This window comes from Gnatocerus cornutus, chromosome 5 (assembly GCF_029298725.1).
Source record: "Gnatocerus cornutus isolate USDA-ARS CGAHR chromosome 5, icGnaCorn1.1, whole genome shotgun sequence".
Taxonomy (NCBI): Eukaryota; Metazoa; Arthropoda; class Insecta; order Coleoptera; family Tenebrionidae; genus Gnatocerus; species Gnatocerus cornutus.
In genome coordinates, this window is record NC_142237.1 from 18,172,781 (window position 1) to 18,191,076 (window position 18,296).

Genomic DNA, 18,296 nt, shown 5'->3' on the forward strand with positions numbered 1-18,296 from the left:
CACCTTAAAAATAAAAATTTCTAAAATTTGTGTCTTTCGGTCTACAATGTTGCAATTTGGCAGAGTTAATAAACGACTGAAAAATAGTATTTTCTCTAAATTTCATAGCTGTAGCAGTAAAATTACCAAAGATACGAATTTTAAGGGAGGATTTCTCATATTTCGGATTTGCCTTGAAAATAAAAATTTCTAAAATTTGTGTCTTTCGAGCTACAATATTGCAATTTGGCAGAGTTAATAAACGATTGAAAAATAGTAGTTTCCCTAAATTTCATAGCTGTAGCACTAAAATTACCAAAATTGCGAATTTTAAGGGAGAATTTCTCATATTTCGGGTTCACCTTAAAAATAAAAATTTCTAAAATTTGTGTCTTTCGAGCTACAATGTTGCAATTTGGCAGACTTAATAAACGACCAAAAACTAGTAATTTCCTTAAATTTCATAGCTGTAGCAGTAAAATTACCAAAATTGCGAATTTTAAGGGAGAATTTCTTATATTTTGGGTTCACCTTGAAAATAAAAATTTCTAAAACCTGTGTTTTTCGAGCTACAATGTTGCAATTTGGCAGAGTTAATAAACGATTAAAAAATAGTATTTTCCTTAAATTTCATAGCTGTAGCACTAAAATTACCAAAATTGCGAATTTTAAGAGAGGATTTCTCATATTTCGGGTTCACTTTAAAAATAAAAATTTCTAAAATTTGTGTCTTTCGATCTACAATGTTGCAATTTGGCAGAGTTAATAAACGACTGAAAAATAGTATTTTCCCTAAATTTCATAGCTGTAGCACTAAAATTACCAAAATTGCGAATTTTAAGGGAGAATTTCTCATATTTCGGGTTCACCTTAAAAATAAAAATTTCTAAAATTTGTGTCTTTCGAGCTACAATGTTGCAATTTGGCAGACTTAATAAACGACCAAAAACTAGTAATTTCCTTAAATTTCATAGCTGTAGCAGTAAAATTACCAAAATTGCGAATTTTAAGGGAGAATTTCTTATATTTTGGGTTCACCTTGAAAATAAAAATTTCTAAAACCTGTGTTTTTCGAGCTACAATGTTGCAATTTGGCAGAGTTAATAAACGATTAAAAAATAGTATTTTCCTTAAATTTCATAGCTGTAGCACTAAAATTACCAAAATTGCGAATTTTAAGAGAGGATTTCTCATATTTCGGGTTCACTTTAAAAATAAAAATTTCTAAAATTTGTGTCTTTCGATCTACAATGTTGCAATTTGGCAGAGTTAATAAACGACTGAAAAATAGTATTTTCCCTAAATTTCATAGCTGTAGCACTAAAATTACCAAAATTGCGAATTTTAAGGTAGGATTTCTCATATTTCGGGTTCACCTTAAAAATAAAAATTTCTAAAATTTGTGTCTTTCGATCTACAATGTTGCAATTAGGCAGAGTTAATAAACGACTGAGTATTTTCTCTAAATTTCATAGCTGTAACACTAAAATTACCAAAATTACGAATTTTAAGAGAGAAGTTCTCACATTTCGGGTTCACCGTGAAAATAAAAATTTCTAAAATTTGTGTCTTTCGATCTACAATGTTGCAATTTGCCAGAGTCAATGTACAATTTCACAGCAGTAGCACTAAAATTACCAAAGTAACGAATTTTTACCACCTACCTTGCAAACATTTTTCTCGGAACAGCACACACTCAATCAAAACGACTCTCTTCTCGAAAAGTCGAAACACAACTGATTTCAATAAAGAGATTAATAGGTAATTATTAAATTGCTTATCACCACCTTTTTCTTGAGCGAACAAAAAATTATCCGGTGGCGTCCTATTGCCTTGAACGAACGTATTATTCAATAACCTTGAATAAATAACAAATTCAAGAATTTTGTAGTTTGCTTTAAATCTTAGTACATAATCTCATTATTTTCCAAAGTCACTATTAATTTTTCTATTGAAATTTCCTTTATTCTTAGACGTTCTTTATTTTGTCATATTATCTATTTCATTTTCTCCTTTTTTTCTTATTATTTTTGCTTCCTGTGTCCTAGAGGGAAACTAAATGTCAGTTCTACCAACATTGACTGTCAAGTTTTTTACTAATCGCATAATACAGGGTGTTATGGAAATGAGTGCGTAAAATTAAACTGGTAATAGAATTCACCATATGCAACAACTTTTCTAAATAAAAAAATCCAAAAAGCTTTCGTTTTTGAATTAAAAATAAATGAAAATTTGGCGTGAAAACCGTTACCCGCCTATGCATAAAGGATAACTAACCTTCATCTATGCGACAAAAAACAGTGCTTTATAAAAACGAGGGGTTACATCAGGTGGTAAACCAGCGCAGAAATGGAAACATGTAAGTTTTAGGGAGGAATTTTCATTAGTCTGAATTCAACCAGCAGTGGGTGAAGTTTAGAAAAGAAATAGTAATTGTGATTGTGGAGTTTTTTACCGATTAAGGTGAGTTGAATCTCACTGAGGACTGAGTCAAATCGTTGAGCAAATCTTCCTCGTTGTTATGTGATATTTCTGAGTGTAATTTGGTTTGGTAATAATTGTAGAGGTGTTTTAATTGAAGACAACTTATAGATGACTTTGTTCTAATTTAAATGAGACTAATTAAAATTGTAATTACAACTGGACGAAATGTTTTAAGAGTTATGTAGTCCTTGATTGATTAGATTAATAAACATAATTAAAATGGTAGCGCTCCTTAAAAAAAATGTAATAGAAAATTTTGTTACAAATAAAAACTTCTGAAAATTATGTTTCATGCTACAAAATTTTAGAATTTAGCACAGTTGATACCAAGGTAAAAGTAGAAGATTTTGCAAATTAAACAAATTTAGAGATAAGTTTTAAAATTCAACTAAAAGTGGTAGAAATTTAGATTCGTTCCCAAATAAAAATTTCTAAAATTCTTATAATTCGGCGCAGTTTATAAACAAGTTGGAGGTAGTAAAACCTCCAAATTTTGCTGATGTAGAGTAAAAACTGTGGTAGTTTCAAAATTTAATAGATAGAAAGTGGTGAAAATTTGTTTTATCAAAAACAAAAAATTGAAAATGTTGCATCAAACCGAACAGAGAACAGAAAAAAATGTCTGTAGTGTTATGTGAATGATCCAATAAAAGCAACAACTGCATCAAAAGAAGAACAGACAAAAAAAATTGAAAAAAGCAAATTTCCGGCGCATCCACCATTTCCATTCGTAAAGAACTTGAGTCTTAAACACAATATTTCCTTCGCGTGTAAATCTCCGTCGCACTCAATTAACTCAACATTATAGCAATTTAATTGAACGACCGTTCTGCTCATTAAGTCAGTTGTAATCATCGGCTGAACTAATTGTAAAATTTCGAAAGACTTGAAGACAAATTAATGAAGTTTTGAGGTCTAACATGGAGCAATAACATAAAAGACTGTTGGTGAAAATCCCTGCAAGCAAGCCATCTCAAATAGAGAGAACTGTTTAAAATGTCGCTGAATTTGCAATTGAAATCAAGTCAATTGAACACCATTTCTATTCAAAATAAACCTTTTCAACGCTTCGGATCTTCGTCTTCTTTCGCTATTGCTTCTCACATTACGGCGACATCCTAGAATGCACCTTTCATAAAGTCTCAAATTACAGTGTGGGAAATCAAAAGTCATGTTTACGGAGAAAAACTTGAATTCTCTGGAGGGAAATTACGGCGAAATTAGACTTAATACTGGATTAAAGTCTTAAGAGCTTTAGGAGATTCGTTACGTGGAGCTTTTTAATCAATTTTATCGCAATTAGGAAGAGTGGATTCTAAAGGGTTATGCAAAATAATTTTTTACCCCTAAAACTAAAAAAATATTGTAAATATTTATTCTCGACACTGTTACAACATATAACTATTTCATATAAGTCAAAAAAATAAAATCGGTTGTATATCACACACATCAAAATCTGCAAATTTTATAAAATACAAGAATAAAAAACAGTACAAATGCACATACTTGGTAACTTTTTATAAAAATAGTAACATTTCTTTGTAGGAATACTTCACTTGTTCGGAGAAGGTAATGGCGCATTGTCTTCATAAAACATCATCATCATTTGGGATTTTCTTTTTTTCTTAGGCTGCAATTTTATTGTAAATCAGTGAGCGAACAGAACGATGATTGTAGAAATTTACTTTTGATGAGTTGGTACTAATTTCATCCCCACTGCTGCTTGATGTAATTCCTTCCTCCAACGTTAATTTCGTCGATAATCCCTCTAATTCCATTTCGATATAAAGCTGGTTTAATTGGTCGTTCACTAGCATCGGCTGGAATCACAATTTTTATAGCTCTACATCATTGGGGGAGTTAATATCTAAATTTTATGTTTGCTGTTATGTGTTCAAAGAGAATTGTATATCCGTTTCATTATCACGTAAATTTAAGTTATAGCGAGGGGCAGATTTCTATCACAACACGTAACAGCGAAAATTCTCGGACATATTTGTAGCGGAATTTTTTTAATGTTGATGGTTCTAATCAAATGGATTTGGGGTCAATTTTACTCTAGGGGTTGGTACTGTAACTAGGAACTTTTTAATATTTTTACAATTATTGGTTTTTAAATTATGGTCCTTTAGAAATTCAAAATTTAAAACTACGAATTTTAATAATAAATAAAGAAAACTTTTGATTTTTGGGCAGATATCTTTCGAGTGACGACTTTCAATATTGGCAGCCCTGAACTATTTAATACCAGTCATTTCAGTTTTCCCGTACCTGATCAATTTTCTGCAAAGCATGAAGATCCGCCTCAAGAATATCTTCTAACCCTTTAACTGTCATCTGATATTTATAAATGATATCCGGCGTTATAGAAACAGCTTCCAACCAAGGCGGGTCCCTCTTTCTTACAGGAAAATGCTTAAGATCCTCGCATACCTTAAAACAACTTTTTACCCCAAACCCGAACACAACTTCGCTTACCTCATCTGGTCGCCTAGAATTAATCTCAGGAATATTTGTATCATCGTTCGAGCCAGATCCATAATCAGTTTTCATAAATGAAGAGTACGATGATGAAAAACAGCTTTCATCATCAATAATGTTATCCTGACGATAGAGGGTGCGTTCGTTTATGCTGTGTATCTGAAAACGGTAAAAAAGTCTTCAGGATTAGAAAATGAACGCGTTTTTAAGATTGGTATGGTTTCAAGAATGGAGCTAATTTTATTTAAAATTGTATTTTATGCATACTCACGTGAATGGTCGAGTGATTACCTCAAACCGCCATTGGTTACAACAGAAAAGTATTAATATGATGCAACTTCCAAAAACCGTTTTTTATTAACACAGATGAAGGTTAAATTTAGCCAAAATTACAATGAATCTACACATGATTGTAACATGCAATTGAAAGAGAATGAATGTTAACCTTAGAATGGTAGCTATCCATGTTGGTTTCCCCATCTGGAGGACTAACCAAAGGAGAGCCAGGCGAGCAAACTGACTGAAGCGTTAAATCCTTGCGAGAGCACTCCGACATTGCCTGGAACAAGCATTCCATACCAAAGCCCAAGCATTTCTGCCCTACCTTATTGGCAACACTAGCTGATGCTATAGAACCCAAAGCGCTCCCCGGCTCTGCTTTCACAGACGTGGCTTGTGACGCCGGCCTCTGGAACTGGGGCACAGACCCGACGCTGTGAGGACTAGGTTTCAGTTCCGAGGTTACGTCGGTGTTAATTTGAGGATTGGAGGGTTTATTTTGCCCCACAGACCCCACTGGGATTGACAGGACTGGAAGAGGGGAACAGAGGATGGGAGGAGCGGGAAAGATAGAGTTGTAGTTGTAGATCATTCCAGGCATGTATTGAACTGAAATTTAGCAAGTTAGAAAAGAATAATTGTATCTAAAGAAATACCTTGGTATCTGGAGTCGTTAAGATTACCATCGAAGTTTCTTTGTTGAGCTGGGATGTAATAAACTGGGAACATTCCTGTTGCTAGGCCTCCCAGAGAGTTCTGTGTGGACGTAACGTTTATGGGTTGAGTGTTACTCATGGGGGTGACAGTCACGGAGAATGGGGGCCACAGATTCACGTCATTCAGCTGAAAGTCAAAATATTGTCAGATTTTACATGTGAAGGAATTCGATAAGAAATTAAGAAGAATACTCGTAATTTTGTAAAATAAAAGTCAACTAACCCCTTGCTGATACGCCGTCTCATTGTTACTCTCATTGTGGCTGGTCACTTGTTGAGTCTGCAGAGGCTTCATCCGCATTTGGCTCGCCTGCTCATGATTCCCATTGTTGTTCGAACGACCAGTTGGATGTTTATGTTTGGAAATTTTATGACTTTCACCCTCCCAAGAATGAGAGACGCTCCTCTTAATCCCATGACCTTGAATCATTCCTTCACTCTTCTCGGCGTTATTCTTATCGCCAATCACTTTTTCCATCTTATGAAACGATTTCTTGCTCTCGCGATCCCTCGTCACTGAACGCTGCTTTCGGTGTCTGTTAATCATAATCTTTTCCATGTCTTCATTATGCCTGCAATGAGTTACATAACAAAACATGCTAACCTTCAAGTCACTCTTACTTATATAAAACAGCTTCCGTGAGATGTAGAGGTTTGTATGAGTCATTCGACGTGTTTGTCCCACTTGTAGTGCCGGAGCTTAGATTCCCCGCGCTGCCACTTCCGGAAGCGCCGCTGTTTTCCACCGGAGAGAGGCACTTCCTGAAAATCTTATGTTAAAACAAGTCGTGGGAGCGATGAGAGGCGTACTGAGTGTTAGGACAGTCTTGCACCGACGAAATTTTTCCTTCGGGCTCGGTGTCGTTCGAAGCGCTTGGTCTTTCGCTACTCTCATCAGAATCGGTGGTCTTTGGTTTGCTGTGGAAGAAGCGTTGGATGTTCTCATTGTAGTTCAGTTGGTTGTAGCTTGGGGGGGTTTCCGAAGACGACTTACTATCGTAGTAATCGTGATGGGGGGAGATCTCCCCGAGCATCACCGAGCCTCTTTCCTGAAAAACGATCACATTGTAGAACATGACGATGAAGACGATGAACAAGACACCATCACCTAGTGTTAGTCACCATCCCCGTGTAGGCGAAACAAACAAAGACACTTACCCTTCGTCTTAGACTTACCGATATGGTAGGATCGGTATCTTGAGGTAAGTCTAATTGCAAGTTGGATTTGCTAACTTCGTCCATGAGAGATTCCATGAAGTTCGCAAGGTCTTTGCATCTCCGCGAGACTTCATGTTTGGCTGCCTCAGACGGCTTTGATAACTCCTGCGAAAGGTCAAAGGTTATGTTGTTGTACCCCAAGGCCGCACTTCTCACCTTGTTCAATAGAAGAAGGATTTCGCCTTGTATCATTTTACTTTCCTTCATGACCTCTTCAGGAATGTACTTCTTTTCGTCCTCTCGGTTCTGGTCGAAGATGTCGGGATTTTTGGGGCCCTGTAAGACTCTATGGAGTCCTATGACGAACTCAAGTCTTCGCGACCACGGATTGACGAAACTCGACCACTCCGTCTCTATCATGACAAAACCTCCGTTTTGTACCGCGAATCTGTAAGGTTTGCTCCGGAAGACCGACCCGGCAATTTGGCACATTGTCATCACCGACTCGTAAACTTCCTTAATAAATGACAAGTCTTCAGGGTGGTAGAAATCAAAGATTGATTTCCCTAGCATGTCTTGGGGTAAGAACCCAAAGTTGCTGACGACATCCGGGTCGACGTGGCTGAAAATACAAGCGGCGGTGTGGCGCATTCCGAATTTCCCAAACTTGACTCTTTCTTCAGGGATTTTATAGGAAGAGTAGATTGGGTTTGCTACCACCACCAAAAACATGCCGCCGTTGGTGTCAAGAAACTTCTTGGAGTCCGGAGTGTCGTTTAAATGTCGGAAAGTTACAGTCAGTTGGAATGCTTGGTACGAGACGGCTTTCTCCACGACGCCAAAGCCTGAGGATTTGAGGCCTCGGTATTTTCGTAAACAGACGTGGAGGCAGTTTTTTATATCTGGAAGTTACGGTTAGATGGTTGGGGAAAAGGGGGATGAACTACCTTTGTATTTGCCTTGAGAATCCACTAATGGTAAGGCAATACCTGTAGTAACTTGACTAGAAAATGTTTCCCTGTCCTTGGGATGGACGAAATCAATGAAGGATCTACCTAACCACATGTCCTTCGGGAAACCCAATACTGAGGTTAAACTAGGAGTTGTATATAATACAACTCCGTCGTACATTGAGATTACGCAACAAAAACCGTCCTGGAAGAAAATAAAATATGAAATTTGTCGAAATATTTTTTTTATTTCACCTCTGATTGGCCCACCGTTAATTTATTTTTCTCCCCATTCGTTTCCATCGACATACTCATAATTTCCAAAGGACTTTCACTTTCTTTTTGTTGGCACGGTTGATTAGTCCACGGCTCTTTATAAGGAGCCGATGTCTCCTCTAAATACAAGAAAAACATACCACAGAAAACGTGTTTACACCTAAATCATGAACAAAGCACAAAGCACACACCCGAATTGTTTCATATTAATACGTACTCAAAAAATGAGGAATATTAGTACATGACATGTATTAGTGGCACAAAATAATTCGGTTTTAGTAAAAAATAACATCAATTACCTGTTGTTGGTACCACAGGTGACAAATTAACCGCAGAATCATTGTTCTCGATGACATCGGCAACTGGCGTCGCTGTATCAGCAACAGCTACTGGCAGTACCTCCACACCTTCAAACGTGTAGGTAGCAAAAAAGTTGTTTCCAAGAAAACAAACTTACCCATAGTTTGCTCGCTGTTGTCTTCTTGTAAAGTAAAACAAATCGATCTGTTGTCTGATGGTGTAGTTACACTTACTGACGAAACATTCGCAGCGTTTCCACCACTGTTTGTCGATTTGAGTTTCTTTTTCTTGTGTTCCTTGTTACGTTTCGGGGGTTGGAACCCGATTTCACCACTAAAAATTGTGTTTAATTCCATGGCCTATCGTATATCGTTAATACCTTTCATCAGGGTTAGCAGTGCCGCAATATCCACTACTTCTACTGGAATTACTTCCGCTATGTCTTGACTTGGAACTTGCGCTTCTTTGGGAATTACTGTTGCTGCAGCTGTTTGAGTAACCAGAATCTGAAATCTTTGTGTTTGTGGTGCCTGATTCAGATTCCATAATTTTCTTAATTAATTTTTAAGAGTCTGAAATGGAAGAAAGTCAAGTGACAAATGTTGTTAATTGAAATGGAGAAAAAAACTGGTTGGCGTAATTAATCGTGTATTGTAATTATTTCTCTTTGCAGGTGGTCATAATTACAGTAATTAATTAGGCGCGAAGGAATTGGATTGGGTTTGATTGTAACTAGTTACAACACGTCATTACAAAGTAAAATTGAAATCTGTAATAGTCAGAAATTGGTCCGGCGCCTCCACCATTTTTGTGATTGTTATAAAATTGGTTTTATGAAGATAATAGTGAACGAAATCTAATAAATAAAACTCAAAACTCATAAGAGATTTAGAAAACAGTACGCTAAAAATTTATGTTTGTCATTCTTTAATTTCCAAATACTTAATCTGTATTTGACGGCTTTCAATCGGAAAAGTGTAGCCAACATTGCCAACTTGTACAACAATGCACTACCCACCAGAGCAAATTTTTATGCAAAGCATTGCCATTCGCAATCCAATTTTTCTCGTCTTATTTAAGTATCAATAATTTCTATTTCAACATACATCCTGTTTGAGCAAGGATAAAGCACTGAAACTTATTTTCTAAATTAATTAATTAATGTGTTTATTAACATGATCTCAATTAAATTTTCATACAATTCCATTCCCACATGTGCATAATTTAAAGGTCAATACTCAATTCTTGGACTTTTCATTCAATAACAGGTAATAAAAATCGTTGGATATGTATGTTAGTAGACTGCACATGTCATTTCAACCTGTCTATTTGCTAATTTGAGGCTAAAATTAAATGATATTTAAAATTGACAGTTACGAAATGTCAGAATTGATAGACAGCAGTTATACCAACATATAAAAAAATTAAAGGCTCCTCTCAATTCTACATTTTCATAATTTATTTGTCTAAAATTTTCCGCTATTCGCCTTTTTTTCCTTCGCATCAAACACCCAGAAACAGGGCGATTTTGCCCTTCAAATCAAAGACGAAATGTGATACGACGAATTTTGTTCCTTGTATCGATTAGGGGATACTTCACATTATGTTACGAGTTCTGAAACTAAGATCAAGGACACTTCTCTTATGTCCATTGATCTTACATAAGAAGAAACTTTCTGGGTAAAAACTGTACTTTTGGTGAGTTATCATTATCAATCAGTACATTTTGTGAAACGAGAGAGAAAGGTGGTGCATTGCTCAGTGAAAATTCCAATCAGTAAGTTTGGCGGAGGAAAAAAATTAACTGATTATAAGACAACATCTTTATGTTAAATGCAGAAATTGTCTCACCAGCGATATTTACATATTTATAATAACTGGCACCGACTTGAATAGAAAGTCGCGCAATACAAGAAATGAATGCTAATTTTATCGCAAAAACTCTCGAGTTGAAGGCCGCAATTTCAACAAAAGTTCACTTTGCAACACGTGATAACTCCTCTTAAACAAGGCACGTGATTTTCAAATACAAACCGGGTGCATCTGTTGCAGGTATGCCTTTCAGTCTAATTCAGAATCGAAAATTCTCATTACTTCCTCTCATTATTTGGAGATAAATGTATCCTATAAATGTTAAGACAAAATCAAATTACGTTCTAAAGTTATTTATCGATTTAGATAACCGTGTTTTCCTTGCACGGTTATGTGAACGTGAAGGCAAGAATAAACTGGAATACAATAAAGGCATACAATTTCACCTAAGTCGTTATTTATAAACTTCTGGGCAATTACATACAGACTCTATAAACGGACTTTCAATGGAGCCAATTAAAGTTGAGAGTCTTGTTCTAGAAATCTTTTAATTTTAGTCACTAGCCGAGTTACGGGGTTAGACGTGTTGGTGACAATTCAGTTTTAATTTGTATTTATAAAATAATCAATACGACCTTGTCACGAGCAATCGGCATTTTTTTAAATTGTTCTAATTTGGTTTACATTCATGTAATTAAAATATTACATGACCGTCTAAAATTGCAGTAAATCTTTTACATAACAGACAGTTTAGTTGGGAAGACCAAAATGAGACAACTGTTATGTAATGTCCTACTGAACGCTTTATAATGGATGAATAAAAAAAATGTTGGTAACATTGTTATTTTAAGGTTCTAAATCGATCTCTTTCGATTGATGTAACATAATCTATTTCGGTCAATAATTGGTTTATTTTTAGAGCAAACATTAAGTAAGAATACTTATTATTTTATGCAGATTTGCTCATAGAATCCAAAACTGTATTTGAAGTTTTCCTGTGTCAACAAAAACGGAATTAGAAACGATTGAAATTTCGGAATTTTGCCAAATTCAAAACAGTAAGATTCCGGATTTTTTAACATGACTGAATAGCCAAATTTTGGAATTACTTGTTTAAGCAAAGAATTTTATTGGATCAATTCTTGGTGATGACAAAAATTATTAAAAATACAATTTATTCCCAAACACCAAATTTCGTAAAAAAATGCTAAAATGCTACATGTTGCATTTTTTGACGAAATTTGGTGTTTGGAAATAAATTGTATTTTTGATAATTTTTGATAATGTTTGAGAAAGTCAATAAATAAAATTAAGAATTTTGAATTACCTTAATTTTCGATGTCTACAATTTTGAGATTCACTTTTTTTCAAAATCAAAAACAGAACTCGTCTAATGGTTATTCCTCTTTTGCCCAACATTTTGTTAATTACGTGAAACTCAACCATCACTTTGATCCAAGAAGTGCTTTTTTCCAATCAAATCGGTAAAATTAATACCATCGATCAACTCAAACCATAATTCACGGCAATGCAAAACTACATGTCGTAACAGAGAAATCGCATGTTGAACAACGTGCTGCAGTCAGCTTCGATCAGACACTTCTGTTACTGCCACTTGCAAAGATGTTATGTGACTCGAATCTACTTTATCATCGCCTTTCGATGACAGATTTCAAGAAAAAAATTTCTTTTATACCTTTCATTAAACATCGAAAGAAATATTTATAGTACGTTCAAGACCTGACCGGGATTACCTTTCTCCCATTCTTAAGCCAGATCCATAGAAGATCACCTTAACACAGTTCATATTTTTACAGAATGCACGGTCAAACTCATTGCTTTTAATCCCTGATCACGTTTTTGTGCGGAATTATACTGCGCAAATCGGGGTAATTAAAAATGGGGTAATTATTTTACACGTGGTAGAGTAACCAATGTAAAGCACCCACACACGGCAAAAATAAAGTTGTCAAACTTTGTAAGCTTCCATCGGCTGGTTTTTATTCACGTTGTACTAAACGTGCAACAAATAAAATGGTGCTGAATAGAGCAAAGATTTATTTACGTAACCGCTCATTGTTAACTGAATTGGAACGAGTGTTGCTAATTTTTATATGATTTATTTGAAAACAAAGGCGAAAATTGGAATGAAATTAGAATGAAGGAGATATTTTTCTTGTTTAAAGTTCCCGCCGTAGATATTTAGAATGATTCAATAAAAAAAAGCGAGCTTAACCGATAATTTCGGTAATTTTTGAAGGCACGCAGTAAAAAAAAATTTTTCTAAAATATTGTTGAATCTTCTTGACCACGTAAAAATAAAAAAATCGCTCTAAAAACCAAAATATCATGTGCGGACTTTATGAAAATTGGGTAAATGCGCATCCTAGTATTAGACTTTTTAAATACTTACGACAATTTGTGAGTACCAAAATTCGAATCATATCTGAAAAAATTCACAAATCTGAACTTTCACTGAGAACCGCGTTGCGTTGCGTGAAATTATTTCATATCACCGCGAGCTTGGTTGAAACTTTACTGGCGCAACAGAACAGAGCAGAACGAGACTGACATTCAAAAAGAGTATGAGAGACAAAGAAGAAAATAATATCCCAAGAGAGCACGCAACCGGCGACGAGTTACTCACGCTGCTGACAACGTGAGCTGTCTTGCTGGGGCACGCTTCATCGTTCTTTGAGGATAATTCAACAGTTGCGGAGCGGAAGTAATTGGCTCCAAAATTTGACAATCAATAATCAAAAATTCGCTATGAATTTCTGAAGTACTTTAGATTTATTAGATTCTTTAGCTACCCTTTCGCTTGATCTAAAAGACAAATGGATTTGACGGCACTGAATTCACGTCTTCTTGCTTCCAGTAAAAATAAAACTAAAAACTGCTTTGTGACTTTTATTTTGAGCAATATGCTTAAAACAAATAACAGTACTCTAAACTCAGATGACATACACCTAGTAAATTTTATGGCCACATTATGAATTTTATGGCTGGGATCGGTCGGTACCTAAACAGGGTCGTATTTAAAAGAAAATTGAATCGAATATAATAAACAAGCATATATTTACAAATACACACTTGACCATTTTGAAATTTAAATCCAACTATCATCTGATTCGGAACTGTCGTTATCTAAACTTATAATAAGTTGATTGAGAGAAGTTTATCGAAATGATGCCCAAAATTAGCTGATTAGCTGCAGTTTACAACACCCAGTTTTATTTCTAAGGGTGGTTTGACTTAAGCCATAAAATGTTTACTAGGTGTACGTCAACTGTGCTTACTATACATACATCATTGGTGTCAACCTTACAACTAACGTAAAATTCCATAAATTCGCAATAAATAAAATCGTAGAAACATCTAAACTACATCAAAAACGGAGCCTGAAGAGTCCCAATGGGCGGTTTGATATCCACCACCGAATTCTTATCAACATGCGTCTTTTTATGTGTCTTCAACGCGGAACTCTGTCTAAACGCCTGTCCACACTCATCACAAATATACGGCTTCTCCCCCGTATGGATCCTCAAATGCGACGTGAGATCATTCGACTGTGAAAACGCCTTCCCGCAGAATTTACAGACGTACGGCTTTTCACCTGTGTGCGTTCGTTTATGCCTCGCTAAAATCCCCGACCGCGAGAATTTCATTTTACACACGTCGCATTCGTAGGGTTTTTCTCCTGAGTGGATTCGTTTGTGTTTCGTTAGAGAACTTGAGGTGGTGAAGCCGTGGTTGCAAACGGGGCAGACGAAGGGACGGGCGCCTGTGTGTTTTCGAAGGTGTGCTGAGAGTTCTCCTTTGCTCGCGAAGCCGTTTCCACAAGTGCTGCAGAGGTGGGCTTTGATACCGCTGTGTCGGATGGTGTGTTGGCGGAGATTTCCCAGTTGGTTGAAGCCTTTGCCGCAGGTTGAACACAAGAAGGGTTTCTCGCCGTTGTGGGTGCGCATGTGATCTTTTAAATTCGAGATTTGGTTGAAGCCTGGAAAATATACGAAGACGATCAAATAATGACAGGGGGTAGAAGAGGGTTAAAAATAAACTTGAAGTCGTTATTTCTATTATCTGTTATCGGGTTTCAGTTTCGCGTTTATTTACGTAAAGCTAAGGGGGTTAGTAATTGCTACTATTTACGTGATTTCATAGCATTTAGATTTCTGACAATAAGAAACATTAAGTTCTCAAAGTCGATTAAAAGTTAAAATTGTCTGATATAGCAAATTTTTCTGTCCTAAAACCTGTAAAGTTGAAAAAATTTCTAAATAGTTTTAGCCCCCCATCTTTCATTTCCAAGATTTCTGCAGTCTTCAGGATATTCAACATTTATAAAATTAAAATTCTCAATTTATACAAGCTGTGGAATTTCTAAAAACAAAAATAAAATTATCAAAACCTCCTTCAATAAAAATGTTTTTTCAAAAATTCAAGAATTTCTACGAATCTAGAACCAACAATAGTTATTTATAAGACTAGTGTGTTATGTAGCTAATATGTCACGCAAGAAAAAGTTTAGTTTCGAGCGACGTAGAAGCGAGTGACTAATTGTCTTAAGTGACTTATAACCATAACACATGAGTTCTATATAAAATTTTATCCAATACATCTACAAATATTTTCTAGGAGTGAGAATAATGTCAATTTCTAAATTAACTCCAAAAACTCATTCCATTTAAAAAAGCTTTGGCGTGGTTGACAAAGGACGGAATCGACCCATTGCCGTTCATGAAAATTCTCCACATTCACCATTTCAAATTTTATTTTGATAAAATGTTAATAATTGTTATTACGCCAAAGGCTTCAATTAATTTGAGAGTGAGTAATTTTTCTGACTTACTAGTAAGTTATTGATCACTTTACTTGTTTAAAGTGACTGCAATTATAATAGTTTTATATGCATGTGTTGGATAATAGTAGATTTTGTTATACGGCAGAAAAGTGGTACTTTTTGTCGAGCAATTAAATTGCAGTAGCGAGGCGAACCGTATGCAAAATTGCGAGACAGCAAAGCCACTTTTCGGCCAAATAACAAATACTACTTTTTCTCCAAACGTTAAATTCAGTTCCACGTCCGACAATGAGTGAACGCAAATTGAACTAAAAACATAGATGCTATGCATGTAGTTGTCATTGATGACATTTACTGTAAAAAATATTGGTTTCAAAGAGTTGCAAAGTTAAGATCATGCAAGTGCAAAATGTAAGTCTCAAATAGGACTCGTCACAAAAAGTACTTTTTCTGCCTAGGCAGCAAAAGTGTTTCCATGTCAACGAGCGCTTTTCATTATTTATAACAAAATTGCCTACTTTACTGTCTAAAAACGACTAAAAAATAGTGACTTTTTATGACGTTTGGAAAAAATAATTTTTGAATAGATTTTTTGAATTTAAGTCTTTCAAAAAGAATTTCGAATTTTTTTAAACAACATAACTATTGAACAGATGTTAAAATTTGTAAACAAAATTCCTAATAATCCCAGAAATTATAAATTAAAAATATTTAAAACTTGAATTTCGAGAATTCTTGAAATTTCTCTTCTAGTGCTTCAAACTCTTAACGCTAAACTCTCAAGGAATTTGAAAACTACAACAAAAAACCTCACAAATTACTCCATCTTAATCTTAAGACTTCTTTAATAATTTCTCATAAAAAATGAGATCAACATACCTTTTAAACAAATAGCACAAATATGCGGTTTGATGCCTGAATGTATGTTCATATGATTATTCAGCTGCTCAGATCTAACAAATCCTTTGTTACAAGTAGTACAAATATATGGTTTATTCTGGGAATGAATTTTCATATGCCTATTCAAATGCGCTTGCTTACTGAATTTCTTCCCACAAACTGTACAAACTATACTATCTTTATTCTTCCCATGGTCATGTATATGGGAATCAAGCTGCTCCTTCTTCCCAAACAACATGTTACAATCCCCACAGGAATACAAGGCATTTTCTGTCTTAATCACAACTTCTTCCTGCTCCAACTCATCACTTGAATCCACAAGATCAAAAGCCTGATCAGCCATCTTCATCGCGTGCGCTATTTTATGCCTCAACAACAAATCATTACGGGAAAACGACTTAGCACAAATAGTACATGAATATGCTTTGATTGCGTGTGTTTTAATATGATGATTCAAAGCGTTTTCTTTAGTGAACACTTTTAAACAATGTGGACACGAAAGTTCCTTCTCACTCGCGGAGATCTCCAGAGATTCGTCTTCACTGTCACTTTTATCCTGCACATTAAAACTGTCAAACTCATCACTTATTTCATTTTGAAGTTCTGAATCTCCAGAGTTTATCTCCGGTTTTATCACAATGTCATACACGTCGACGTTGTCTTTATTGTCTACGGGCGGTTTTTCTTCAAGGGATACGTGCTCACGATGGGGGCTTTGCCCCAGTTTGCTCCTGAGAACTTTTTCTGACTCTTCACATTTTTGTTTAAATAAATAAAACTTGACAGTGGTGGTGGCACACGTACTGCAGATTGTTTCGGGTAAACCGTCGCCCAGGGTTATCTACAAGACGAGTGCTGTATGTTTATTGTTGTGAAGTTTACTATTTACCTGCACAGAAGCAAAAGCCATCACCATTTCTGAAAGATGCATGGAAAGGCGGGTTTCCTCGTCGGATATAAATATTGACTGAAATTCTCCTGTTTCTGTAAGACATATACGACATATATTCGAGGGGTTTTCTTCCAACATTTTTGAATAGGTTAAATAAAACGAATTAATTAAAGGGGAAACGCTTTGGAAGCTTTGACATTAACACCGCTGACATGTCGGGAGCACTGCAGAGATGGCGAACGGGTCGCAAGAGCGGTAAATACAAATTTGAAATAGACATTTCACAAGAACACCTCTAATCGCTTCTCACTTCTTCTGGTTATCATTAAATTTTCTCCTCATTTACTTTAGACTGTCCCTAGGGGATTTCTGCATTCATTCCGTTTTTCTTTAGCAAAAACACGAGTTAGTTCTCCTGATTTTCGCCGTTTTCTGGCTTGAATTCGCAAAGAAGAGCTCGAAATCTACATTTATCAAGATTCAACGGCTGAATTGCAAGAAAATAGCAGAAATCTGCATCAAAATGTTAGCATCGGAAGAGCTGTGACTAGAAATTTTGATATAACATTTGCTGAGTATTTAGACTTTAGATTACTGCAAGTTTTTCAAGAAATTCCACATGACGTGTTAAAAAAACAACTTTACATAACACCGTCTTTGAAAGTCACACAATAATAGTAGATTTTGTTACACGGCAGAAAAGTGGTACTTTTTGTCGAGCAATAAAATTGTAGTAGCAAGGCGAAGCGTATGAAAAATTGCGAGACAGTAAAGCCACTTTTCGGCCAAATAACAAATACTACTTTTTCTCCAAACGTTAGATTTAGTTCCACGACCGACAATGCAAGAGTGAACGCAAATTGAATTACAAACATGGATGGCATATAGTTGTCATTGATGACATTTACTGTGAAAAATATTGGGTTCAAAGCGTTGCAAAGTTAAGATCGTGCAAGTGCAAAATGTAAGTCGCAAATAGGACCCGTCACACAAAGTACTTTTTCTGCCTAGGCAGCAAAAGTGTTTCCATGTCAACGAGCACTTTTCATTACTTATAACAAAATTGCCTACTTTGCTGCATAAAATCGACTAAAAAATAGTGATTGGGTAATACCAAATCAAATCTTTGGATTTCAAGTTTTTTTGAGATTCTTGAGACTTGACAAATCACCAAAAAAACGAAATGCAAAAACAGGCCTTTCTTAAAAAACCGATTTATTTGTAACAGATAAGTTTTTTTGAGATTCTTGAGACTTGACAAATCA

General features: G+C 35.4%; 2 protein-coding genes across 5 annotated transcripts; both read right to left on the reverse strand.

Annotated features, from left to right (window-relative positions):
• Window positions 1–3,816: 3,816 nt before the first annotated feature.
• per (period circadian regulator) lies at window positions 3,817–12,993 on the reverse strand. Of its 4 annotated transcripts, none has more exons than XM_088036623.1 (18): window positions 12,849–12,993; window positions 9,003–9,195; window positions 8,781–8,956; window positions 8,623–8,730; window positions 8,303–8,442; window positions 8,045–8,252; window positions 7,314–7,999; window positions 7,116–7,262; window positions 6,750–6,988; window positions 6,561–6,701; window positions 6,163–6,511; window positions 5,880–6,066; window positions 5,549–5,832; window positions 5,390–5,503; window positions 4,942–5,103; window positions 4,735–4,896; window positions 4,149–4,283; window positions 3,817–4,093 (listed from the first exon to the last, which is right to left on the reverse strand). In XM_088036623.1, the coding sequence occupies exons 2-18, from the start codon at window positions 9,167–9,169 to the stop codon at window positions 4,016–4,018; spliced, it is 3,483 nt and encodes a 1,160-aa protein (XP_087892749.1). In that variant the 5' UTR covers window positions 9,170–9,195; window positions 12,849–12,993; the 3' UTR covers window positions 3,817–4,015. The 4 variants fall into 4 exon arrangements, with proteins under 4 accessions (XP_087892749.1, XP_087892748.1, XP_087892752.1 ...); XM_088036622.1 differs by having other exon boundaries at window positions 7,098–7,262; XM_088036626.1 differs by lacking the exon at window positions 5,390–5,503.
• Window positions 12,994–13,354: 361 nt separating this feature from the next.
• On the reverse strand, window positions 13,355–17,260 carry LOC148175343 (uncharacterized). The gene is made up of 3 exons (XM_088037174.1): window positions 17,029–17,260; window positions 16,119–16,980; window positions 13,355–14,435 (listed from the first exon to the last, which is right to left on the reverse strand). The coding sequence occupies exons 1-3, from the start codon at window positions 17,167–17,169 to the stop codon at window positions 13,819–13,821; spliced, it is 1,620 nt and encodes a 539-aa protein (XP_087893300.1). The 5' UTR covers window positions 17,170–17,260; the 3' UTR covers window positions 13,355–13,818.
• Between the last annotated feature and the right edge of the window lie 1,036 nt (window positions 17,261–18,296).